The sequence below is a fragment of the Chiroxiphia lanceolata genome, chromosome 4 (genome assembly GCF_009829145.1).
Source record: "Chiroxiphia lanceolata isolate bChiLan1 chromosome 4, bChiLan1.pri, whole genome shotgun sequence".
In the NCBI taxonomy this organism is placed as follows: Eukaryota; Metazoa; Chordata; class Aves; order Passeriformes; family Pipridae; genus Chiroxiphia; species Chiroxiphia lanceolata.
The window spans coordinates 5,050,110-5,076,255 of NC_045640.1; the positions used below are offsets into that span (position 1 = coordinate 5,050,110).

The 26,146-nt window shown below is 45.2% G+C and overlaps 3 protein-coding genes across 3 annotated transcripts; all 3 read left to right on the top strand.

The window, feature by feature from the left end:
* Positions 1-901: 901 nt before the first annotated feature.
* On the top strand, positions 902-2,718 carry LOC116785896 (inositol 1,4,5-trisphosphate receptor-interacting protein-like 1). Its single transcript, XM_032686071.1, has 2 exons — positions 902-933; positions 1,345-2,718. The coding sequence occupies exon 2, from the start codon at positions 1,348-1,350 to the stop codon at positions 2,281-2,283; it is 936 nt and encodes a 311-aa protein (XP_032541962.1). The 5' UTR covers positions 902-933; positions 1,345-1,347; the 3' UTR covers positions 2,284-2,718.
* Positions 2,719-4,294: 1,576 nt separating this feature from the next.
* On the top strand, positions 4,295-6,073 carry LOC116785897 (inositol 1,4,5-trisphosphate receptor-interacting protein-like 1). The gene is made up of 2 exons (XM_032686072.1): positions 4,295-4,326; positions 4,738-6,073. Exon 2 carries the CDS (start codon positions 4,741-4,743, stop codon positions 5,674-5,676), a length of 936 nt encoding a protein of 311 aa, XP_032541963.1. The 5' UTR covers positions 4,295-4,326; positions 4,738-4,740; the 3' UTR covers positions 5,677-6,073.
* A 1,614-nt stretch (positions 6,074-7,687) lies between these two features.
* Positions 7,688-9,069, top strand: LOC116785625 (inositol 1,4,5-trisphosphate receptor-interacting protein-like 1). Its single transcript, XM_032685454.1, has 2 exons — positions 7,688-7,719; positions 8,131-9,069. Exon 2 carries the CDS (start codon positions 8,134-8,136, stop codon positions 9,067-9,069), a length of 936 nt encoding a protein of 311 aa, XP_032541345.1. The 5' UTR covers positions 7,688-7,719; positions 8,131-8,133.
* The last annotated feature ends 17,077 nt before the right edge of the window (positions 9,070-26,146 follow it).

Genomic DNA, 26,146 nt, shown 5'->3' on the forward strand with positions numbered 1-26,146 from the left:
GTCACCCTGTGCTGGGCACTGGTGAGGTCACACCTCAAATGCTGTATCCAGTTCTGAGCCCCTCCCTTCAGGAAAGACATTGAGCAGCTAGAGTGTGTCCAGAGGAGGGCAACAGCTCTGCGGGAGGGTGTGGAACATAATTCCTATGGGGAGCAGCTGAGGGTACCAGGGTCATCCCAGAGACTGGGCTTTCCAAAAACAGAAGAAATTTAAATGAAAAACATTGAAGAATTCCTTGTCCATTTGGCAAAGGCAAAAATTTTGCTCAGTGTCCCTTGCAGTCCTGCCTGCAAGTCTTTGATGAAGATGTGGAAGAGCACAGGGCCTAAGAAGGAGCCCTGTGCAAGTCGACTAGTGCCAGGGGGCCGGTGTGAAGTTCCCCCCGTGCCCAGTGCCGTCTGTGCCAGAGCCGTGAGCCGAGTGCTCACCACGGCAAGCTGTGTTTCTCCAGCTGTGTGCTGGACACTTGGTGGCGAAGGATCCCATGAGAAACGGTATCCAAAGCTTTATTGAAATGCCCAAAGATTTGACGGGAAGCCAAGTGGCCGGAGCTGTGCTGGCGTCGCGGTGCCACTCATCAGACTCAGGGGGAGGCCCAGCCGGCAGGGCAACGTCCTGTGCAGAGGTTCTGCAGCCCTGCACCCGTGTCCTCACGGTCACAGGCTTGTCCTGCCAAGGCTGGCCATGGGAGTGGCTGGGGCTGGCCACTTTGGCAAGAGACCCCCAGGGAGCTCTTGCCCGCTGGCTTTGGAATTGGGGTGCTGATGGCCAGAAGCAAGTGCTGCTGAGGGGAGCGGTGTGAAGGCGGGGCCTTGTTGGCTGCGTGACTCTGGTGTCTCTGGCGGCTGTGACGTCACAGAGGACAGGTCACGATGGGAGCTGTCCCTAAGAACAACAGCGGGCAGCCCCAGGGCAGTTGGACTTGGGCGATCAGTGAGTGCAGATGCAGGGGGAAGGCTGGGATGGTTGGGGAATGGGGACAATGCCCAGGGGGGTTTGTAGGCCTGAGGGAAAGCTGAGCCCCTCCCAGCAGGGCCCAGTTTTGCCCCTGGGGCCTGGCACACAGCTGCTCAGGGCTCTCTGTGGTGGCAGGTGCCCAAAGAGGTTTTGGGGATGGGCCGGCTGCCTCTGGCTCCATGGGATGCCGTGGTGTGGCAGGGTTGGGGTCTCGGGAGGTCTTTTGCCAGGGTACAGCCCAGCCAGAGGCTGACAAGGAGGCTCCGGGCAAGGGCAGGATGGGCCCTGTGCTGTCTGCAGCCAGGCACTGCCTTCCCTTCAAGCCTCGATCCCCATGCTCCCTCCCACCCCGAGCCGCTGAGCAAACTTGTCTCCCATCTCCCGCAGGCCATGGATTCAGCACTTGTGCTCCTCCTGGCTGTGCTGGCCGTCCTGCCCGAGCCGACCCACGATCGCCCGAGCGATGCAGTCGCTGCGGAGCGGATGAAGAGACGGCAGATGTTTCTCGAGGAGAAGATGAGCGAGCTGTGGGAGGAAGTCGAGTGGAGGAGGGCCCTGGAAAAAGTTCCACTCCTGTGGATCTTGCAGCACTGGCTCTTCTGGGTGGCTGCAGCAGCTGTGCTCTGCTGGCTGGCCTGGCGCCGTCAGCGGGACAGCTGGCCAGGAGAGGAGGAAGAAGAGCTGGGCGCAGCAGCCGGGGCTGTCAGGCCTTTCCCGGAGCTCAGCCGGTCACCGCTGCAGGACCTGCCCTACATGGGCCGCACCCTGAAGAAGCTGGTGCGGGACCTGCTGGAGGTGTGCCAGGTGCTCTCCCAGAACACCTTCATGCCAGAGCTGCACCCGGCCACCCAGAAGCAGGGCACCCTCGAGTCCTGGAGTGACCTGGGGCACCAGATCATCTACCAGCTGGTCGTCTTCCTCAGGCCACCCCCCAGGCACTCTTTCCAGCTGCAGCCGCCCGGTGGCAGGCATGTGCCAGAGAGGTGCTCCAACATCCGGGTGGTGCTGGAGTGCTCGTGCTCCAGCACGACGGGGGAGACGTCGTGCTTTGTCCACCCCACGCACGACGCTCAGCCCTCGCGCCTGCTCCGCACCCTCTGCACGGGCTCCCACTTGGAGGTGGAGAAAACCGCCGGCTGGGTGCAGAGCTTGGTGGAAGCAGCCTGGGAGCGTTCGCCCCAGTGGCACGACTGGAAGCTCCAGCTGCTGCCCTCCTCCCGCTCCTGCAGGCTCCTGCTGACCGGCCCCTGCCAGGTGCAGCTCTGCGCTGAGCTGCTCCTGGCAGTGCGGCAGGGCCGGCCAGGCAACTTCCTGGTGCTGGAATAGGCACCTGCAGCTCTCCCACCTGCTGCTTTAGTCTGGGCTAGAGTTAAGAGTAGGATAGTAGAGTAGGATAAGAGTAGAGTAGGATAGATTAAGGGTGGGGTTATATTTTCCAAGGGCGGGTTTAGGCTGGGGGAGAGTTAAGAGTAGGATAGTTGAGTAGGATAAGAGTAGAGAGGGATAGATTAAGGGTGGGGTTAGATTTTCCAAGGGTTGGTTTAGGCTGGGCTAGAGTTAGGCTTAGGATGGCCTTAGGCTTGTAGGGGGTTAGATTTTAAGCTAGTGTTTTCCCAAGGGGTGCTTTAGGCTGGGGTAGAGTTAGGCTAAGAGAGATAGTCAGGATAGGCTTCCATCTTCTGCAGCTACTCCACGTGGGGTTCTCTTTTGCTCCCTTTCTGCTTCCAACTTGAAAATAAAGAGAAAGGTTGAGCAGAACTTGCCCAGTGTCAAGGCCTCTTCTGTTTCTCGTACTGCCGGGCTGGGGCTGGGGCTGCCTGGGGAGTTGTCTCTCTTCTTTCTCTCTTTCTCTCCCTCGCCTCTTGAATTCATCCCTTGCCTTCTCTCTTGCCTTGCACCCGGGCCCTTTTTCCAAAGCCCACTGCTGTGTGCTTCTCCACTAGCTCAGGCACTAAGAGACCACCGTCCATGCCAAGGATGGAATTTACTTCTCAACTAGTTGGAGTTTTTCGTGGACCTTGGGACTTTGGGGATTCCTCTGGAGCACGAGCGTTTCCAAATCTTGGGGGCTCCCTTCTCCTTAAGGGTGCCATGTCTGAGCGAGCTGGTTGAGCGCAAGGTGTCCCTGCCCGTGGCAGGGGGTTGCAACTCCCTGGTCTTTAGGGTGCCTTCCAAGCCCAAGCAGTCTGTGACTCTGGGAAGGAGGGCTTTTGCCTCCTCCTACCCCCAGCAGGAGGCCTCCATTCAGCCCTTTCCTTTCCTCGACTTCCTTCAGCCTGCTGGGGGCAGGGTTCAGGACCCCCTCGGTCTTTGGTTTCCTCCCACCACTGCTACTGTCTCCAGGAGGCCATGTCTCCATGGCTCCCCCAGTGCATCTCCTCCTCTTGGAGACTTTGGAACCTTTCTAGCTCCTCTCGCAGCTCCACCAGCAGGCGCAGCAGATCAGCCACCTGCTCATAGCTGCACAGCTGCTGCTGTGGAGCAGGACCCCCAGCTTTCCAGGATCTCATTCCCCAGCAGGTCCCTCCATGCAGGTTTGCCCCGGGCCAGCTGCCGAATCCGGCACTTTCCCTTGGTGAACTTCCTCGGCTTGCTGATTGCTCAGCCCTCCAATATTAGAGTCGAGGCCTCTCAGCAGGGCCTGCCTGCCTCTGAGGGAGACAAGAGCTCCTGCCGCTTTTGTGTCACCTGCAAACTTGCTCAGTGTCCCTTGCAGTCCTGCCTGCAAGTCTTTGATGAAGATGTGGAAGAGCACAGGGCCTAAGAAGGAGCCCTGTGCAAGCCGACTAGTGCCAGGGGGCCGGTGTGAAGTTCCCCCCGTGCCCAGTGCCGTCTGTGCCGGAGCCGTGAGCCGAGCGCTCAGCCACGGCAAGCTGTGTTTCTCCAGCTGTGTGCTGGACACTTGGTGGCGAAGGATCCCATGAGAAACGGTATCCAAAGCTTTATTGAAATGCCCAAAGATTTGACGGGAAGCCAAGTGGCCGGAGCTGTGCTGGCGTCGCGGTGCCACTCGTCAGACTCAGGGGGAGGCCCAGCCGGCAGGGCAACGTCCTGTGCAGAGGTTCTGCAGCCCTGCACCCGTGTCCTCACGGTCACAGGCTTGTCCTGCCAAGGCTGGCCATGGGAGTGGCTGGGGCTGGCCACTTTGGCAAGAGACCCCCAGGGAGCTCTTGCCCGCTGGTTTTGGAATTGGGGTGCTGATGGCCAGAAGCAAGTGCTGCTGAGGGGAGCGGTGTGAAGGCGGGGCCTTGTTGGCTGCGTGACTCTGGTGTCTCTGGCGGCTGTGACGTCACAGAGGACAGGTCACGATGGGAGCTGTCCCTAAGAACAACAGCGGGCAGCCCCAGGGCAGTTGGACTTGGGCGATCAGTGAGTACAGATGCAGGGGGAAGGCTGGGATGGTTGGGGAATGGGGACAATGCCCAGGGGGGTTTGTAGGCCTGAGGGAAAGCTGAGCCCCTCCCAGCAGGGCCCAGTTTTGCCCCTGGGGCCTGGCACACAGCTGCTCAGGGCTCTCTGTGGTGGCAGGTGCCCAAAGAGGTTTTGGGGATGGGCCGGCTGCCTCTGGCTCCATGGGATGCCGTGGTGTGGCAGGGTTGGGGTCTCGGGAGGTCTTTTGCCAGGGTACAGCCCAGCCAGAGGCTGACAAGGAGGCTCCGGGCAAGGGCAGGATGGGCCCTGTGCTGTCTGCAGCCAGGCACTGCCTTCCCTTCAAGCCTCGATCCCCATGCTCCCTCCCACCCCGAGCCGCTGAGCAAACTTGTCTCCCATCTCCCGCAGGCCATGGATTCAGCACTTGTGCTCCTCCTGGCTGTGCTGGCCGTCCTGCCCGAGCCGACCCACGATCGCCCGAGCGATGCAGTCGCTGCGGAGCGGATGAAGAGAAGGCAGATGTTTCTCGAGGAGAAGATGAGCGAGCTGTGGGAGGAAGTCGAGTGGAGGAGGGCCCTGGAAAAAGTTCCACTCCTGTGGATCTTGCAGCACTGGCTCTTCTGGGTGGCTGCAGCAGCTGTGCTCTGCTGGCTGGCCTGGCGCCGTCAGCGGGACAGCTGGCCAGGAGAGGAGGAAGAAGAGCTGGGCGCAGCAGCCGGGGCTGTCAGGCCTTTCCCGGAGCTCAGCCGGTCACCGCTGCAGGACCTGCCCTACATGGGCCGCACCCTGAAGAAGCTGGTGCGGGACCTGCTGGAGGTGTGCCAGGTGCTCTCCCAGAACACCTTCATGCCAGAGCTGCACCCGGCCACCCAGAAGCAGGGCACCCTCGAGTCCTGGAGTGACCTGGGGCACCAGATCATCTACCAGCTGGTCGTCTTCCTCAGGCCACCCCCCAGGCACTCTTTCCAGCTGCAGCCGCCCGGCGGCAGGCATGTGCCAGAGAGGTGCTCCAACATCCGGGTGGTGCTGGAGTGCTCGTGCTCCAGCACGACGGGGGAGACGTCGTGCTTTGTCCACCCCACGCACGACGCTCAGCCCTCGCGCCTGCTCCGCACCCTCTGCACGGGCTCCCACTTGGAGGTGGAGAAAACCGCCGGCTGGGTGCAGAGCTTGGTGGAAGCAGCCTGGGAGCGTTCGCCCCAGTGGCACGACTGGAAGCTCCAGCTGCTGCCCTCCTCCCGCTCCTGCAGGCTCCTGCTGACCGGCCCCTGCCAGGTGCAGCTCTGCGCTGAGCTGCTCCTGGCAGTGCGGCAGGGCCGGCCAGGCAACTTCCTGGTGCTGGAATAGGCACCTGCAGCTCTCCCACCTGCTGCTTTAGTCTGGGCTAGAGTTAAGAGTAGGATAGTAGAGTAGGATAAGAGTAGAGTAGGATAGATTAAGGGTGGGGTTATATTTTCCAAGGGCGGGTTTAGGCTGGGGGAGAGTTAAGAGTAGGATAGTTGAGTAGGATAAGAGTAGAGAGGGATAGATTAAGGGTGGGGTTAGATTTTCCAAGGGTTGGTTTAGGCTGGGCTAGAGTTAGGCTTAGGATGGCCTTAGGCTTGTAGGGGGTTAGATTTTAAGCTAGTGTTTTCCCAAGGGGTGCTTTAGGCTGGGGTAGAGTTAGGCTAAGAGAGATAGTCAGGATAGGCTTCCATCTTCCGCAGCTACTCCACGTGGGGTTCTCTTTTGCTCCCTTTCTGCTTCCAACTTGAAAATAAAGAGAAAGGTTGAGCAGAACTTGCCCAGTGTCAAGGCCTCTTCTGTTTCTCGTACTGCCGGGCTGGGGCTGGGGCTGCCTGGGGAGTTGTCTCTCTTCTTTCTCTCTTTCTCTCCCTCGCCTCTTGAATTCATCCCTTGCCTTCTCTCTTACCTTGCACCCGGGCCCTTTTTCCAAAGCCCACTGCTGTGTGCTTCTCCACTAGCTCAGGCACTAAGAGACCACCGTCCATGCCAAGGATGGAATTTACTTCTCAACTAGTTGGAGTTTTTCGTGGACCTTGGGACTTTGGGGATTCCTCTGGAGCACGAGCGTTTCCAAATCTTGGGGGCTCCCTTCTCCTTAAGGGTGCCATGTCTGAGCGAGCTGGTTGAGCGCAAGGTGTCCCTGCCCGTGGCAGGGGGTTGCAACTCCCTGGTCTTTAGGGTGCCTTCCAAGCCCAAGCAGTCTGTGACTCTGGGAAGGAGGGCTTTTGCCTCCTCCTACCCCCAGCAGGAGGCCTCCATTCAGCCCTTTCCTTTCCTCGACTTCCTTCAGCCTGCTGGGGGCAGGGTTCAGGACCCCCTCGGTCTTTGGTTTCCTCCCACCACTGCTACTGTCTCCAGGAGGCCATGTCTCCATGGCTCCCCCAGTGCATCTCCTCCTCTTGGAGACTTTGGAACCTTTCTAGCTCCTCTCGCAGCTCCACCAGCAGGCGCAGCAGATCAGCCACCTGCTCATAGCTGCACAGCTGCTGCTGTGGAGCAGGACCCCCAGCTTTCCAGGATCTCATTCCCCAGCAGGTCCCTCCATGCAGGTTTGCCCCGGGCCAGCTGCCGAATCCGGCACTTTCCCTTGGTGAACTTCCTCGGCTTGCTGATTGCTCAGCCCTCCAATATTAGAGTCGAGGCCTCTCAGCAGGGCCTGCCTGCCTCTGAGGGAGACAAGAGCTCCTGCCGCTTTTGTGTCACCTGCAAACTTACTCAGTGTCCCTTGCAGTCCTGCCTGCAAGTCTTTGATGAAGATGTGGAAGAGCACAGGGCCTAAGAAGGAGCCCTGTGCAAGCCGACTAGTGCCAGGGGGCCGGTGTGAAGTTCCCCCCGTGCCCAGTGCCGTCTGTGCCGGAGCCGTGAGCCGAGCGCTCAGCCACGGCAAGCTGTGTTTCTCCAGCTGTGTGCTGGACACTTGGTGGCGAAGGATCCCATGAGAAACGGTATCCAAAGCTTTATTGAAATGCCCAAAGATTTGACGGGAAGCCAAGTGGCCGGAGCTGTGCTGGCGTCGCGGTGCCACTCGTCAGACTCAGGGGGAGGCCCAGCCGGCAGGGCAACGTCCTGTGCAGAGGTTCTGCAGCCCTGCACCCGTGTCCTCACGGTCACAGGCTTGTCCTGCCAAGGCTGGCCATGGGAGTGGCTGGGGCTGGCCACTTTGGCAAGAGACCCCCAGGGAGCTCTTGCCCGCTGGTTTTGGAATTGGGGTGCTGATGGCCAGAAGCAAGTGCTGCTGAGGGGAGCGGTGTGAAGGCGGGGCCTTGTTGGCTGCGTGACTCTGGTGTCTCTGGCGGCTGTGACGTCACAGAGGACAGGTCACGATGGGAGCTGTCCCTAAGAACAACAGCGGGCAGCCCCAGGGCAGTTGGACTTGGGCGATCAGTGAGTACAGATGCAGGGGGAAGGCTGGGATGGTTGGGGGATGGGGACAATGCCCAGGGGGGTTTGTAGGCCTGAGGGAAAGCTGAGCCCCTCCCAGCAGGGCCCAGTTTTGCCCCTGGGGCCTGGCACACAGCTGCTCAGGGCTCTCTGTGGTGGCAGGTGCCCAAAGAGGTTTTGGGGATGGGCCGGCTGCCTCTGGCTCCATGGGATGCCGTGGTGTGGCAGGGTTGGGGTCTCGGGAGGTCTTTTGCCAGGGTACAGCCCAGCCAGAGGCTGACAAGGAGGCTCCGGGCAAGGGCAGGATGGGCCCTGTGCTGTCTGCAGCCAGGCACTGCCTTCCCTTCAAGCCTCGATCCCCATGCTCCCTCCCACCCCGAGCCGCTGAGCAAACTTGTCTCCCATCTCCTGCAGGCCATGGATTCAGCACTTGTGCTCCTCCTGGCTGTGCTGGCCGTCCTGCCCGAGCCGACCCACGATCGCCCGAGCGATGCAGTCGCTGCGGAGCGGATGAAGAGAAGGCAGATGTTTCTCGAGGAGAAGATGAGCGAGCTGTGGGAGGAAGTCGAGTGGAGGAGGGCCCTGGAAAAAGTTCCACTCCTGTGGATCTTGCAGCACTGGCTCTTCTGGGTGGCTGCAGCAGCTGTGCTCTGCTGGCTGGCCTGGCGCCGTCAGCGGGACAGCTGGCCAGGAGAGGAGGAAGAAGAGCTGGGCGCAGCAGCCGGGGCTGTCAGGCCTTTCCCGGAGCTCAGCCGGTCACCGCTGCAGGAACTGCCCTACATGGGCCGCACCCTGAAGAAGCTGGTGCGGGACCTGCTGGAGGTGTGCCAGGTGCTCTCCCAGAACACCTTCATGCCAGAGCTGCACCCGGCCACCCAGAAGCAGGGCACCCTCGAGTCCTGGAGTGACCTGGGGCACCAGATCATCTACCAGCTGGTCGTCTTCCTCAGGCCACCCCCCAGGCACTCTTTCCAGCTGCAGCCGCCCGGCGGCAGGCATGTGCCAGAGAGGTGCTCCAACATCCGGGTGGTGCTGGAGTGCTCGTGCTCCAGCACGACGGGGGAGACGTCGTGCTTTGTCCACCCCACGCACGACGCTCAGCCCTCGCGCCTGCTCCGCACCCTCTGCACGGGCTCCCACTTGGAGGTGGAGAAAACCGCCGGCTGGGTGCAGAGCTTGGTGGAAGCAGCCTGGGAGCGTTCGCCCCAGTGGCACGACTGGAAGCTCCAGTTGCTGCCCTCCTCCCGCTCCTGCAGGCTCCTGCTGACCGGCCCCTGCCAGGTGCAGCTCTGCGCTGAGCTGCTCCTGGCAGTGCGGCAGGGCCGGCCAGGCAACTTCCTGGTGCTGGAATAGGCCGGGGTAGCCTCATGTGTTTTACTGAAAGGCAGCTCTTGCAAATCCCTGAGCTTAGAGTAGGCAGCGTCCAGCTTTCCCAGTGTACTGCTTTAGTGTGGGGTAGAGTTAGAGTAGAGTAGGCCTAGATTAATCTGGAGTTAGATTTTCCCTTTTTGCCCTTTTCCTAGGTCTGGTTTCGACTGGGGTAGAATCAGGTTTAGTACTGTAGAGGTTTGGATTTTTCCTTAGTGCTTTCCCAAGGGGTGGTTTAGTCTGGGGTAGAGTTAGGCTAAAACACATAGTCAGTATAGGGTTAAATATTCTTCATATAGTCAACATATATTTTTGTACCTTTCTGCTTCAAACTTGAAAATAAAGAGAAAGGTTGAGAAGAGCTTGCCCAGTGTCAAGGCCTTTTCTGCTTCTCGTCCTGCCAGGCTGGGGCTGGGGCTGCCTGAGGTGTTGTTCCTTGCACTATGTTAGTATGTTTATATTTGGGTTCAAGGCCAGTTAACATTTCTTGTATCCTGATTAGTGCATTTTTAATTTGAAATTGTCTCAGCCCTCTGTTTTTGCTACACAAGTCTTCTCTGTTTGCAGTAAATAAAACCTACATTAGATAACATGGGAGTTCTGAAGGCAAACCTCCTTTAGGGAGGCACATTCTCCAGACTCTTTCAGTTTGAAGTTTGGGCATCTTCTTCTTTGTGTGACTGATGAAGTTAATGACTCAGCCAGATTTACCTAAAATAGTTCCTATAACTCCACATAAGACCTGAGTGTCTATTTGTGGTATGTTTGCTGACCGTCTATCTAATACCTGCAGCCACATTTTCTTCCTCTCTAGAGGGTCTTTAGATTAACAAATGCCACACTTCTATCTTTATTGGCTCCAGAGGTCAATGTGCAGAACAGCAGCTCCACTAAGGAGAGATGAAATAGCATAATCCAATCACCTGTGCATCAGAATAACAACCAGGAGACCTGGATTTTATTCTTGACTCTACTACTATCAGTTTTTATGACTTTGAGCAAATAATTCTGTTTTCTGCCCTTTAAGTTTTCTTATCTACCAGGAAAAAATAAAAATGGGGGTAAAAGAAACATTTTTGTTTAGTAACATCTGTGAAATTAATGCATTGAAAATAATGTGTGAAAATGTGTAGAAACTAAATATTATCAACCATCCTGACATTTATTTGAATTGACTGTCTTTCCTTTTTAATCCTGTGTGAAAAAAGATCTCCAGGATGAAACAGAAAAAGGATTAGGATTCAATATTGTAGGAAGGTTTCATTGCCAATGTTGACTATTATGTTTTCCTATAATTTGGAATAGAGGAAAATAAGCTCCTTTGTATCCTCTGATTTTTCATTTAAACCTAATTGCTTAATTATTCTACCCTGACTTAAAATTTTGGACCAAAAATATCCTTTAATTGTCATTTTAGCAAGAGATACAACAAAAAAACCTGATCGTATAAATATTTTTGTTATACAGTTTCAAACTAAAAATGTAGTTATTTATTTATTTGAATAAGGTGTTTATCTGACAAGAAAATCAAGGCCTATGTTATAATTTTTCTTATTGTGTTTAGCTTTTACTACTTTGTTATTGATGCTCTATATTTCAAATTTCAGTGCTTGTGATAGGTTCGGGAATCCGTAAATAGAATTTTCTGGCTGATACAATGCAAAAGACTGGACTAAATATTTTCCATTGACATGATACAGTTGTTCTTTGAATAGTAACTCCTTTTAGGTTTATGAATGGCAGGACTAGAGACATTTCAAAGTCTGGAGTTGTTACAACTCCAGGCTGGCTTAAGGTGAGGTTTTATGGGCCTACCAAGCCTGAAGAGTAAGAAGATAAAACAAACTTCTAAAAAACAGGTGATGAAGTTTGGAGCAGGTTCCAGAAAGAACTGCAAGTTGAGCAAAGCAGGACTCTGGAACAGGGACAGCAGTGATGAGAAACAAAAAACCAGGTGGATTCTGAGTCACAATATGGGAACAGAGTAAGATCCTATCACTTCCATGAGTAAACCAGACTGATTTGTCTCTTGTGCAGTACTAACCCTGTGAGCTCCTTTAGCACTCACAATAAAACAGAATTAAAGGCATGGCTCTGATCAATGTCTGTGTAGCAAAAAGATCTTTGTAGAAAAACAAGGATATTTCCATAGATAAATCACTTTTTATGCCATGTCACAGCAGAGTGGAGACACTTCACATCAACCTACCTTAGTGGAAAGTGTCCCTGCCCACGGCAGGGAGGTTGGAACTAGATTGTCCTTAAGATACCTCCCTACCCAAACCATTTTGTGATTCTGTGATCCTGTGTTACACAGAGCAAAGATTTGAAGTAGCCACAAAATGGAAGTAAAAGCAGAAGAAAAGTAAACTGGAGAGCTAAATGACCGGGACCGTACTTTAAGAGGGCAAAAAAAGATGTATTGAGTAACGTGGCTGAGTTGCTTGTACAAATATGCAATGATTCAGACTAAAGTCACAGGATCCAGTATATTTTAAAAAATGCACCAGAGGATGAAGCTTAGATGCTTCATTCCTCTCTTAGTACCTCCATAAAAAGGGGTCATGACTGCTTGAAGCACAGACTTTACTGTGACTCCACATTAACTCTGGTTTGACACAAGTGTCCCAGTGCAACCTCTACTGTCTGTGCTGGTTTGAAAATGACAAATATTGTGTACTACCTAATTGACTGGTTTTAGAGTAGTTTGCTGTATTTTGGTCCCGGAACATCATTAGTTAAGATTCACTGAATTGAAGAGAGTAGATTAGGTTACCAGTGAAAGCAGATCTCTCAGGTAGATGTTGTAAATAAAAGGTGTAGGCTGCATGTGAAGAGCAGTCACAAAACTTTGAACTTCTACACTGGCTTGATCTTGGATAAATCTGTCATGTGTTCTAGTATTCCATACCCAGAAACTATTCCATGCTTTAGTTTCAATATTTTCTTATTCATACAGAAATACCATTTATTTTGGCTGTATGGAATAGATTTCTTAAACTGTTATCAGCTTTTCTGAAAACATGTCAGTCTTGATGATTAGATTATATACAGCAAATAAATATGTTGTTTTTGTTTTAGCTCCAGAGCCATCACAATCAAATGGGGGTTGTCATTACATACAAATGACCAACATACGTGTGTAGCAACCATCTGGAAAGATCATTTTACAATCTGAATTTTCAGTGGTGGAAAATCTCAGCCTATGTGCTCAGTATTTCTAACCTCGGATAATCATGAGATGGATTTTCATTGTTAACCTGTTTAACTTTTTCTTTAAATTGTGTTTCTCCAGTATAAGAGGTTACAAAAATACCTTCAGAGGAAGAACAAGGTTCTGAAAAAAGGGATCCACTCACAATCTCCTTTTTTAAGGGAAACCCATTTGTTGTTCCAGTTCATGTAAGTTGAAGGGAAAAGGAAATGAGCAAAAAGAGCCATGCAAGATGTGTGCTGCTGTTTACAGATTACCTGAAAGAATGGTTCTGTGAAATGTGACTGTCATTTTCCACAGGCTTTAAACTTTTTAAGTCAAGTAATGACCTAATTATATAAACTTATGCTCAGATTTCACAGTAGTGCAACATTTTCAGATGGACTTGAGATATCTTTGAGGTGACACCATAGAGGACTTAAATGCTTCTCCAGATATTCTTTATTCTTAATAACATTGTTTGAGAAAAAAGAAAAAAAATCTTTTTTCTAAATCCAACGTAATCTGTGAGAATACCTGTTTTAAGATCTGAATGCTTTTTTTATATCCATGCACTTTTTTATAGCAGAAATATAACAAATTGGTAAGAAGTAATTAAATCCTGATATTTTTCACCTCTGAAAAGACAGAATATACCCAAAAAGTTCTTTTTTCAAGATGGACTCTGACTTAAAAATGAGAATTTTTCATGCTGTAATCTATTAGTTTGCTGATGAACAGTAAAGTTCCCACAAACTTTCTTATAAAGATTCTTAGAAATTATGTTTTCAGCTTTACAGATTTTGATGTAAGAACCAATTCAAAGACCTCTACTAGACAAGGTTTCTAATGAGAAATACTTTTTCTGACTGTATTTTAAACTTTGGGAAGAGGAGGCTACATGCAGGAAAGAAAATGTCTGTCATGTTTCTGAATTTGCAGAAATGATGTTTGCTTAAGAAAAACTTTGCTGGAGATGGTAGACAAGCTGCAAAAGAGTTTATGGGGAGACCAGGGCAATCATAATTGTTGCTATCACAAATTGTCTGTTGTACTATGAATAAATAAGGAGTAGTTTTGTATTAATGCATAGTGGAAGTCTCACTTACTTCAGTATGCTGAAAACTCTGTCCCTCTGACAAAAAAGGGATAAAAATGATAAAAATCTAGGGATAAGTTTCCCACAGAAGTTCAGTGAGATTTAATTAGTTTTCTGATTAAAATCTTTTATTGTGCATGTCAAACATACATGCCTCCTCATCGAGCCTGTGCTGTGAATGTGTGAGACATATCCACAGATGCCTTACAGAAGCCATCTGGTTGCCCAGCTCCTCTAAAACCTCTCACTTATCAAGTTGTTGGTTGTCCTCCACACTAACTGACTTGGCTGAAGGTAAAATCGTGAATAATTGCCTCCTTTAAGTTTTTCAGCATTTTCACTTCCAGCTGATACCTACCAAAAGCTGAAATTCTCTGAAGTGCAGGAGAAAAACATAAGTCATCTTGAGTTAGCTGATCTTCTCCTAGAGTACCCAAGGTGCTGACCGTGCAGGAATCTCATTCTGCTTTGGTAATAAATTCTGTTTCTTAAAATCCTGAAGAAGAAAAATGCAGTAAGAAACACGAAATAGAACCTAAGGTGTGAAATCCATTTTTTTTCTTCCATTTCTTTGGTTGTTCAACACTAAATACTGGACTGTAGCTCCTGATGGTCAGCCCTAGTAGATTTATATTACCAGATGCTTATTGGACATATTAAGTTATATCTTGGATTATAAATGACCAGAAATCAAACTCATGAGAGTAATCCAGATGGGAAATGGGATGTATCTTTCTCAAGCCCTGTGAAGCACTGACAGACAAGACAATTTGGGAATAAAAAAACTTTACTTTTAATTTTGTGTCCTATAGTAATATTGAACACATCTACCTGCAACTTCTTTTGGTAGGACCAGTGCTGTTCCTGTAGAGACTAAACGTGTTCTGGTGTTGGTTCCAGTCCTTCATGAGACAACAGAGGCTCCTAAAGTTTAGTAATGGCTCTTCCTGGCTGAGGCAAACATCTTCTATAAACATGAAACAGATTAAATCTACATTATACAACACATCTCATTTTATGAGGAAGGAGTTTTAAATCACAGATGTTAACCAATCTTTTTTTTGATGTTGAATTGATCAGAAACCCGACCGAAAGCTGCACAGTGCTTGCTGAGTAGAGAAGCATTATAGCACCCATGGAACATGGATTCTAGAAGTGACACATTAATCTGCATAAACCCTGCATGTGTGTGCTTGGCAGAGTGAGCCCAAGCTGTTCTGTTTAGGGTTTGACAGACTTTGGTTTTCACAAACACTTAGAACCATCTCAGAGGCTATGAAATGCCATTTCTTCCAGCTTGGCTAATGGAACTATGTCCCCCTCTTCAGTTGAACTGGGATTAATACTATTTGCTGCAGCTAATCACTTGCAAAGTGTATCCTACTTCCACTTTTATGTAGGAGCAAATAACAGTGAAGAATTGTGATTTTAGCGTGAAATATTTCTGTTCTGAACTGTTCTGATAGCCACAGCCACTGAGGTAGAACTGTTTTTCTCTTTTATTTATTTCTTTTTTAGACTTGAGAATTCAAGAGGATTCTTGAGAATTGAAGGACAGGCAGCTGAGAGATACTCAAAAATCTTTTATTGGTGAGTGTATAAACTGACTCTTATTTCACTGAGGGAAGATGTGGAGGTTTTTCATTTGCTAAGGTGTAATTTATACATTACTATTAACTTTGAATTAATGTACTTTGAATAGAACTGTCCAATATACAGATGATATTCTGGAGGTCAATGACTAGTTAAATTACCTCCAATGTTAATAGTCTCATAATAAAAACCAATGCTATTCATCCATCCATCTCTTCCCATTTTCTTTAAATACTTCCTGTATCATGAATATCATGCCCTGAAACCCAACAAGCTTGGCTGAAAGAGAGGACCAACTGACCAAAAATCCCAGGTCCAAATGGATTGGATCCTTTCTCAGAGGATACTGCAGAAGGCCTGGACTAGAGAACATTGGGGCCAGCTTTCTTAGTAAGTGAAGAAAGTGAATTTGTACCAAGTCAGTCAGAAAGAATCTGAAGAGTTTACCTAAAGCCAAGTAATTATCTGGAACTGTAATTAGCAAATAATATTTATTTCTGATCCTTTCCAGCAAGAGCATGATGCAGTTATAGAGGATAACCTGATGACAAAAGATGATGACAAATCTGAGCAGGGATAATTAGGTGAAAAACATTCATAATAGCTAAAAATAGAATTAATTAATTTTCCACAGAAGAGACGTGTCACTGGTGATTTCTCACTGACATTGACAGAGTTGGAACGGTCAACTGTTGGCTCTGCTTTTTTCTTTGGTTTTTTTATGTTTTAAGTAGAAACTTTATTCATAAGGAAATAATTGCTTTGTATGCCACTGTCAGGAATAATAGATTTCTTCAAGAAACCAGAGAGAGGACTGGTCCAGATGTTTTAAATTTCATCTCCAAGCCTGAATGCATTGATATTACTGTCAATTTTACCCATTCTTTGATAGAATAAGTCCCACAATTCCAGGACAAATTAATTCATTTTCTCTGCTGTCTCTGCCTGTCCTGTCACCTCTTCTTCCCAAGTCCAAGGGGAAAGGGTTTTACTGGCAGGTGAGATCATCTTATTTAAACTCATCTCTGGTTGTCATAGCTGCTGCTCAAGGATCTTCCTACAGCATCCTTGGATCCTTATGGCTTTTCCTTACACCCATTATTACACTCAGAGTCACTCTGGAGTTATTCTGTGACCTGTGCTACTTAAGTGCATCTTACTATTTTAACATACAAATGCTACATTACTATCTTGACTTCTAAGTCTCCCCCTGACATTGCAGAAAAGTAGGAACCTTGTCCTGAGTTTCCTGGAAGTACTGCCAACAGCTTGGTGTCCCTTCTGAGTCTTGTGCCTCCATGAGCTACCTAGGTTGTTAAGGTCCCAAAATTACTCCCATAGCCAATTATTTCCAATTATGTATCAAATATCACTGTGTAAATATAGGTGCAAAATTCTGTTTTGAGTTTTGCTGAATAAATCATTAAAAGCATCAAAACTCACACAGGAAGCAAAACTAATTTCTCAGAAAAATAGCTTTCTTGCAAGTCCTGGATTTTCATAAATATTTATTTTCCACTCCTTCTCAGTAAGCACAGTATTCAAATGTGAGGAATTCAGAAGGTAAGTAAATAGATTGATTTGAATATATCTATAACATGGTGATTCCACCTCCTCCAATTTAGTAGGCATTTTATAAGCACCTTCATAACAGACTGTTGACAAGTTAACAATTAACTGAATCACAAAAACAACCATGAAAGATGCTCAGTGTGATACTCACTCAAAGCAGGGATTTATGCATTTCCTGACTTGAGTTTTGGGGATTCAGTGTCTTCATCCAACAAATATTCATTTCCATGTTTTACATTCTTGATTATCTAAGTTTGCCCTGCTCTTCTCCTCTTCTCCAAGGAAAGAGTAATGTAGCCAAAGTATTTTTGGGATTTTATTACTAAGATGATGGGCATTGCTCATTTCTCCAGGGACACAAATACATAATTTGTTATAAGGTTATATTCCTACCCTGATTTCCAGTGTTTCAAATCTGTATCAGTACAAAATTCATCATGTGTATCCCTACTAAAGCTGATTTATAAGTTTCATTGAACTGTTATGTAATAGCTGCAACAGTTCTACACCAGTATATTGGAACAGAGCCATCCAGTCTGGACTTCCATCATTCAAAGAGAAAAAGAAACCAATCCTTTCACTGGATGTTTAATTGGTACTGTTGAACCTTTTACACTTTTGGCTATTTTTACTTGACCCAGGGTGAATTACTGACACATTGATAACCAGGTTTTTTTCATCCCAATATTTCCTCACTGCCCTGAGGACTGTTTTCACCAGGAGACCAAGAAAACTGATAAAGAAATAATAACAGAGAAGGAATTATCAAAAAGATAAGTGATAGCTGTTATTGTCCATTGTACTGGAATTGTGATGTTTCTACATACCAGTCCATTTGATTTGGGTTTCATTCGTCTGAGACTCAGAGCTGTGATCCTGAGACTGGCTTATTGCAAGAGGGCTAAATAACAGATACCATTAATAGTTTATTATTAGTGTATGAATCATGAGCTCAAAACCTAGATGGTCTGAGTCAACTGAGGAATTAAGGATGTAACAAGAGAAAAAATTTAGGTTATTTGGCCTATAAGAGGTTACCACAGCAAAGGATCCAGGACTTCTGAAGTCTATCCTTAATCATTTGTCATTTAGAGAGCTATTCCCTCAACTTTTTTTTTTTTTTTTTTTTAGGTGGAAAAGGATTGGGAATGATAATTACTTATAAACACTGGAGATTATAGTTCACCCTAAAGACCTCACTATGCCAATTTGGCAAGAATGTAAACTAAGCATTTATTAAGCACTGTTAAAAAAGAAGATACTTAAAAGCACAAATTTTAAATCCAAAGGCCTTTAAGTTTCACTCATCAGTTTTCATCAAGAAGACAACTCTTTTTTTTTTTGTCCCTTCTTTCTCTCTCTCACATTTTAGTCAAAATTTATCCAGAAGATTTTCTTAACCTTCAGCTTACCTTCCATCAGCATTTTGAGTTCATAAACCCTAGAGCAAAGTTACCAAGTGTAACCAGAATTTGTTTGGTTTGTCAACTGTGTGTCAATCTCCAAGCTGGAGCATATTTTGGCAATAAAAGTGTGATCAAATTGGCATGTTGGTATCTACCCACTAGCAACAGCAGAGAATGGCCAACAAGCCTCAGATTCACTTTAAAGTCCTAGTAAGAAAATGAAAATGAATGAAAAATAAACTTTTCTGGGTCCCCAAAAAAACTGTAAAAAATTTGTTGCCTCCAAAATCCCAAGCATGCTACTAAACAGAGCAAACCTGGAAGGAAAAATACAATACAGACTTTTCTTTACTGACCCTTTTATTAGTTGCTTTTATCTAGCAGATGCTTTTGGAATTAATAATATGCTTTACTTCCGTCTAATTTTGGTGAACTAAAGCACCAATGATTAGTCCTCTTTTGGTATGTTTGAATTACAGACATGTTCAAGGATATTTACCTCAAAATTCTCTCAGGTTGAATAAAACTGTACATTATGGAACTTTGAGTGGTTTCAGCACTACACTACTTCCCTCTTCACACACAAGCTTCACTGTTCAAATAATGTGTCTAAGCAGACGTATTTTCACTTTTATTTAAGAATCTGTACTTTACTGCAGGAAACCATCTTGGAGCTTGTAGACCTAATGGCACTTATAGGATTTTATTGCCTTACAATTGGTTATCTGGCTTTGACAGTTGCTTATGTTGCTTCAGTGAGTCTGTGATCTGTGTATAGTGGTGTAACATTTCTGACACGACTCAGTCTTGCATGAAAAACAGCAAGAAATCTTATCAGGGGTTTATCTCACAAAACTTAGTGTGGTTATGACTGACAGGTAGAATGAGGTGCTAGGATGGGCCTGCTTTAAATGCCTCAGCACTTCCTGGGACAGTAGTGACTTAAATACGAATACCATTCAAAACCACTGTGGAAAAACATGTTGTATTGATTTTGCTGATATTTCCATAAGTTGCTTTTATTTCTGATTCAGTTTCACAGAGGAAATGTTCCAGAACCTCATTCAAATGCCTCATCTATCCTGAATAAGTGTTTCTGTTTCTGGACATCACCAGGGAAAATAGTGAGAAACAGAAAAGACGCAGGAAAAGAGAGTTGCAGACAGGTGGTTGTAGTGGAAAGGTGGGTGACATCTACCTTGTTTTCATCCCTGAGGAGACACATATGACTTTTACAACCTTTTACTTGCAGTAGAAACAGCTCAGTGAGGATTTGTATCTCAAGATACTCATCTAAGAAACAGGACAAGCATCTTCTGTGTCAGATCTGAAAACAACAGAAAGCAGAATTGGAGAGTGATCCCCCTGAAAGGTGGATCCAGCTCCATGTGATTTCAATGATGTTGAATCTACACTGGTGTCTCCATCAGCAATATTTTCTTGGGATGTCTATTTAAATCAGATTTAGTTGTATACAGTTTCCATGTGAAATTGTCTCTGTCTCCTCTAAAAATAGAGAGTATCCATATGTTCTGATGATGTTTGCTGATATGTGCTTATCTGCTAAGGGCTTATTATCTGTACTGTTTGGGGTACAATCCTCAAAGCATTTCAAGCCAGGACCTTAGGAGTTTGAAGAGAAATAGGATGTTGTACTGCTTAGCTAGGAATTAAGGTATGAATTCAACTGTGCATTTTTAAATTAAAAAAAATTAAATAAAAAAATACCTAATTGATCTAGGTGGTCTTTGCTGCTGATTTTTTGTGTTCTGTCACTATCACTCTATGTCTGCCAAATCAACTTATTATTATTAAATATAGAATTAAATACATTTATTCTTTTAAAGAGGTTCTCAAGGTAAATTCCTATGCACTGCAAGAGTGTAAATCCCTGTTAGTGGCAGGGTAAGCCTCAGTTTTAGCCAAGTGGAATCCCATTAAAAGCAAGAAGCTTTGCAGTGGTTCTGTAAGGGATAAGGGATTTTCAGGAGTCCTCCACACAGGTGTTCACTAAATGTGTCAGGAAAGGTATAACACAATAAACCTGTTTCTTTTTGAAGTATCCATGAGAGGTTTTACAGCTGCTTAACTTGTTCACAGTCACTGGATGCACGTGGTGCTCTTTTAAATGGGTATGGCTGAGTGACAGGGTGGTGGTTCCACCATTTCTCTTCTCCTTTTTAGAATGATTTCTAGTGGGGAGCCCTCTGGGGGAAAGTTGGGACTGTCCTTTCCCAGATAGCAATGAGCCATGCTTAGAGGAAGAGGAGGAGGAGAAGGAAGTTTGCAGGAGGTACACAACCTATAGCACAGCAGAAGCAGAAAGTGCTGTGGAACTGACACATAACCAGACCTTGTGTAGTAGAAAACATTTTTTTTCCTAGTGACCGGAAGTGACTTTTATTGTAATTTAAGAATCCATTGAAAAGAGATTGGACTGAGACCAAGCTCGAATAAAAAGAAATTTGCACCTGCAAACACACAGTGCACAGTTGGAATGAATCATTTTCATTTCTATTCTGCTGCTTCTTGACTTTCTTCCACTTTAGAAAGTCTTATACTTGTTTTTGCTCTCAAAATATTTTTTTAATGTACTTTAAGAGGAAAGGTTCTAGTCAATCTTGCATTAAAGTTCTGGCAGTCCTAGGATTGAATAGAATAGAATAAAGTGGTAATTGCTTGAGGAAAGTAATAAAAGTTTTGAGAAAGGTAAACCTGGTCAAAGAAGGGCACAGCAATGTCTGTACAGAAATTGGGAAATATGGAGGAGAAGCTGGATCTCCTCTGTGTGGATGCAGTACTGTGATGCCATTAGAAGAGGATTAGTCAGGATGGAGTGGATGCTTGTTTAACTGGAGATCTGTGATAATGGATAGATAAAGGTTTTCAGGAAAGAGAGGCAAGGAAGACAAAGACTACAGTGGTGCCCTCTATGAGAAAGAGCTGCTCAGGTGTGTGCAGCTGTTGTATAGATGAGGCAAAAGATTGATGGAGTGCTTTGGGGTCAGGATTGAGGGGAGGCCAGTGGGGGTAACTTTGTGTAGGGGATATTACAGATTACATGGTCAGAGTGAAGTACTGGATGAAATCTATGGAACTGGAGATTGTGTCCTGCTCCTTACTGAAAAGGTAGTGTAGAGGGGTGCAAACAATTCAGGAAAGGTGTCAAGGTTAGCCTTTAAACATGGCTTAGAATCACAGAATCATTAAGGTTGGAAAAGACCTCCAAGTCCAACCTTCATGGCTCGGGTGTGGTAAAGAATCAGGTAAGCCCTTGTGTCTATGAATTCTTGGACTAGTTGGCAATATGAGCATTAGAATACTTCAACCTGGTCAGAAAGGATCCATTTTTCTTCAGAAAGATTCCTTCCCTGAACCTTTGCATTAGATATGTATTACTTCTGCTATATTTTGTAGGTATTCCTTTACTATTGCTTCTATTTATTTAAAGTGAAACAAACTGAAACAAACAATATTGTAAGACTTTATAAACCATCTTATGGACAATTATTCTGTTCTTTGAAGCAAAATCAGCAAGTCAAGATGAATAATTAGTATATCTTGCTTACTTTTCCTGACTAGTGTATCAAAGTTACAAAATTTAAGAAAAAAATGGAGCCACAAAAATTCATTGCACCTTTCTGTGACTGTCCAATTCCTGTTGCTTTTCTTTCTGAAACTTAAAAAAATAACTCAGTATAATCCTATGGACCATGAACAAGGCCAGTTGGTACAGTTAAGAAGGCAGTAGCAGACTTTATCAATCTGTATCTTGAAAAATCAACAAATTAAATCGAGACTAGTAAAAGAATTATGCAGATGTACTTGATGTGGTGATGTAGTCCAGGTGATTAGTGATGCAACCACAGACACTAAAAGGCTTCAAAGAACTCAGCTTTGTTCTGGTTGGGGATAAAATAACAAAGTTTACGTGCTACTAATCTTTAGTGTTAGAAAGGAATAGTGCTTTCAGGAAATGCTCATATGTGACCTTTTTCTCCTACTGCATCCATTCAAATACTGATACTTCAGTTATTGGTCTGAAATACCTTGAGGAAAATGTCCTTGAGCTGAAAGGAGTAGCTCATCCCTCAGAGAGAATTCCACATCTACACCTGATATCCTAAAATCATGTTTCTGATGATTATCACCCAAAGAAACAGAATAGAGATGGTTGTTTCAACCAAAAAATTGTGATTGCAGACTGCAGCAGAATTCTTAGCTAGAAGGAGTGCTAGCAGCTATAGTTTAGGTCTATGCTCTGATCACATGCTTTTCTTTAGTCCTGAAAAATGTAAGATAACATGCATGTTCTCTCTCCCAGTGATTAACAACTAGAAACATAATTCAGATATTTTACTAGTGGTAATTAACATTTGCAGAAGACTATGGGTAATTATTGGTATATTTTCCTAAAAGGAGTAAAAATCATATCCATTTCAAATTCAGGCCCTGGTGTTTGACTGTACCCACATGAATCCTCATAGAGTCATCAGCAGAGCACTTCTTTCTGAAAATCAGTAAAAACTGTGGTAATTCTTTCAAGTGTTCTTTGTTTGAATGTTTATCTTTGTATCTTTGAATGTATCTAGTGGGTAGTGTTGGGCAAAAAAATGCATCTTTACTGTTCTTTACTAAAACTGTGAAAAGGCAGGAACAAGACAGTCACTGTTGCTATTGTACAGAGTACCCAGATCACCTCTCCAAAATATTTTGATATAAAAATATGAGAGAAGATGGCAGCTCCTTCTTCTACAAAACCAAGACCTCACCACTTATGCTTGAGCATCTTTGAGAAGGCTGTAGATACAGTAATCTGCCTGAAAGAACGTTTCTACAGTCTCCCTAACATAAAAAAAATAAAATCTGTATAAGCATTTAGATAAACAGATTCAAAATCAGGAATCAGGATATCTGAACAACTTTGATGACTGAGGAGGGTGAAACACCCCACCTGTAAGAGAGATCACAGCAAAATGAAAAGTAATGCAGTGCCTTGCAATCTTTCTATTCACTCTTTATTGTCTCCTCATTTAAGGAGTTTTCAGTTTTGTAAATGCATAGCGAGCACCAGCAGTGATATAGATTCAAGTCTAAGGAAACTGTAGACATTACAGAGCTGTCTCTATGACTTTTTTGGGAAGTAAGTGGCTCATAATCTATCATGTCTGTCAATTCTCTCCATCAGCATCCAAAGCATAAACATTCTACAATATTCTGTGGGAGTGGCACAAAGTTCTCGTCCACTTCTGTTTGAGATATTTTGTATTGCAGCTGTTGTGCTTGCAGAACTTGCCATATCATTTATTCACTATGTAGTTTGCCTTCTTGACTATAAAAATAGTTCTATTTATGCTGCATTTTCATTTGTTTCAAATTTAGAGGGGATTGAAACCAACTGTAATCATACCATAAGGCACATGGTAAAGTAACATCCATAGATATGCATTAATTTGTGATGTTTCTCACTTTCACAAAGTTGTATTTGAACATAGTGAAACTTAAATACTGCCCAAATTAGGACTGCTATGCCACATCCTTAGAGGTTTTCGCAGAATATCTTTGCTTAATCCAAATAAAAGTGCCAGAATTAATGTTATTTTTATGAAATGTGGTGCCGGGAGACTTACAGTAAAACCTAACAATTCCCTGACTCTTCTAGATGAAGTAAGAAAAAAATATCTTTATGGGTGATGATTAAATGAAAAATGTGCTTTTGGATTCAAAGTAGTGTACTGTTATGCTGGTCATTAAAGTGAATGGCTGTTTTCCTCTCATTTTTATGACAGAATCGAAGAGAAAAGCACTTGAAAAATACCGATCTTACAGGATGAAAGAGAACAGTATGATCCTTTGCAAGTGGCAATTTGCAGAAATAAGTGCTGAGTTCATGGATGTTCAGGGAGTGGGATTTATTTCATCTGATTTTAGACATCCACAAAGAAATATCTACAAGTTAGCTAGTAACTTCTGCAGTCAATGGAGAGAAATAGGCACTTTATGAAGAGAGTTTCAGCCTGTTATTCTCTTCAGGACAATATTTCCTATGCTAGAAAATCAGTCTAGTTTCAAAGAATTTTTCTTCTGTGCAGGCAAACACACGAAGGCAGTCTGTGTTTTGGGGTCAGAATTCCAATTCCAATCTGGGGAGGCTGATATGATACAATCATAGAAAGGTTTAAGCAAAAAGGACTTCCAGTGAACACCTTTTCAGACAAGGGTTAACAAAGTTATACCAATTTGCTCAGAGCCTTATCCAGTCAAATTCTAAAAATCTTCAGGGATAGAGATTCTGCAACCCCTTGGGATAATTTAATCCTTAACTACCATCACAGCAAAGACTTTTTTCACAGAATTGCAGAATGGTCTGGATTGGAAGGGACCTTAAAGATCGCCCAGTTCCAACCCACTGCCATGGGCAGGGATGCCTTCCACTATCCCAGGTTGCTCAGAGCCACATCCAACCTGGCCTTGAACACTTCCAGGGATGGGGTAACCAATCTTCTCTGGGTAATTAGAATTTCCCTTCTTGTAGCTTTTCTGGTGCCTGGGTCTTTAGATTCTGGTCCCTCCTCAGCATCAAGTCTCCATTTTATTTGTCCTGTCATGCTTCTAGTGCAGAATGTCTGTCAACAAACATTCAATGTGTCTTCATTTCAAGACACATTCAGGTTGTTCATTTGGTGCAATCAGGACACATTCATCTCTTTCCCTCTGGTCCCTTGGGAGCTTGATAGCTTTCCTGTTTCCACCACTGGGAGCTGTGAAATTCATCTCTCTCTGTGTATTTTTTTTCCACGTGGATATCCAGCTACATGAGGACTGGCTTTGATATACCAAATATGCTAGTGCATCTGGTTATTCTACCCTCCAACACAGTACAGACAATGTCAGTAGTAACATTAATCTACTTTTATGTTCCAGACATTTGTTTCGGAGATGTTCAAATCCACATCTGTTGATGAGCAGTTGCAGATTACAAAGAAGGTGTGTGTTCACACACCTTGGATGTGAAATTTCCTTCTGTGTATAGAATACGTTCCCAAAATCAATATTCCACTGAGCTGATAATTTGGTACTCTTGGTTTATTATTAAAAATTGTTGATCTTATGAACAGCTCTCAGATTCCCTGAGAGTTGTGTTCTGTATTTCTGCGACTAAATTCTTGATTTCTTGTTGCATTACCTGACCTTTAGCTCTGATTACTCTAGATTAGTTTTCACCTCATTATACAAGACACCAGTGTTTCTTTGATGGCCTTAATGAAAATATTCCCTATTATCTAGAGTGGCTAAAGCAGCTGTTTACTTTTGCATTTAAAATCCTTTTATAGTTACTCTTGGAATCTTAATTTTCTGCTGGCAGTACATTGAAACTTTCAGTGTTGTGAAATTATATTATTATTTTCATGGCCAGAATAAAAAAAAAAAAAACATGACCTGACATTGGTATTGAAAGAGTTCACTGCTTTAGACAATTTATCACATCCTTGAGTTTTACAGAACCTGGACAAAATACTAATTGACAGTAAGTCTGAAGAATATTGAGGTAGATGGATATTTGTCCTAGTGTACAGAAGTCTTGTGAAGATCAAATGTCTACATTATATACACTCCATTTTCTCCAAGTATGAAGTTGCTGTTTAACTACTTCTGTAGTTCTCCCATTTTTTTTCTACCCTTTATTATTCTGAACTTGTAATCTTAATAAAAGACAGTGAAATAACTGTAACATACTCTATTATAATTCAGTTGTGATGATTTGGCCCTTAAAATCAGATGGCACTAAAAGTTTACAAATGGCATTTCCTGTTCTAGATGAGCACCAGCTGTATGGTTTGGACACGGATTTCAAGCCACAAAGATGTTCAAATCTGTGGGTTTAGTTTTCTTGTCTATCATCACTCTATATTTAGAGATGTATTTTAGAGATGCCTCTCTAAAGCATGTTTTCTCTGTTGTAAATTGCATCTTATTTCTGTCCCCCTACACCCCCCTCATTCTGTACAATTAACTGTATTTTAATCTGGCTGTGTGATGCATTCTGTTCTGAACAGGGACCATCATCTATTACAGTCATTTTCTGCAGTGTCTGTAAATTAGATAGTTATTCTCACCAAGCTTTCCAAAACTAGAGTCAAGTCGCTTTCTGCTCAGCAATGTGTGCCTTCTGAACAATTCAGCCCTGTCCAAATAATT

Coding starts and splice junctions, on each gene's coding strand:
- LOC116785896 (XM_032686071.1), top strand. CDS start 1,348: ATGGATTCAGCACTTGTGCTCCTCCTGGCTGTGCTGGCCGTCCTGCCC.
- LOC116785897 (XM_032686072.1), top strand. CDS start 4,741: ATGGATTCAGCACTTGTGCTCCTCCTGGCTGTGCTGGCCGTCCTGCCC.
- LOC116785625 (XM_032685454.1), top strand. CDS start 8,134: ATGGATTCAGCACTTGTGCTCCTCCTGGCTGTGCTGGCCGTCCTGCCC.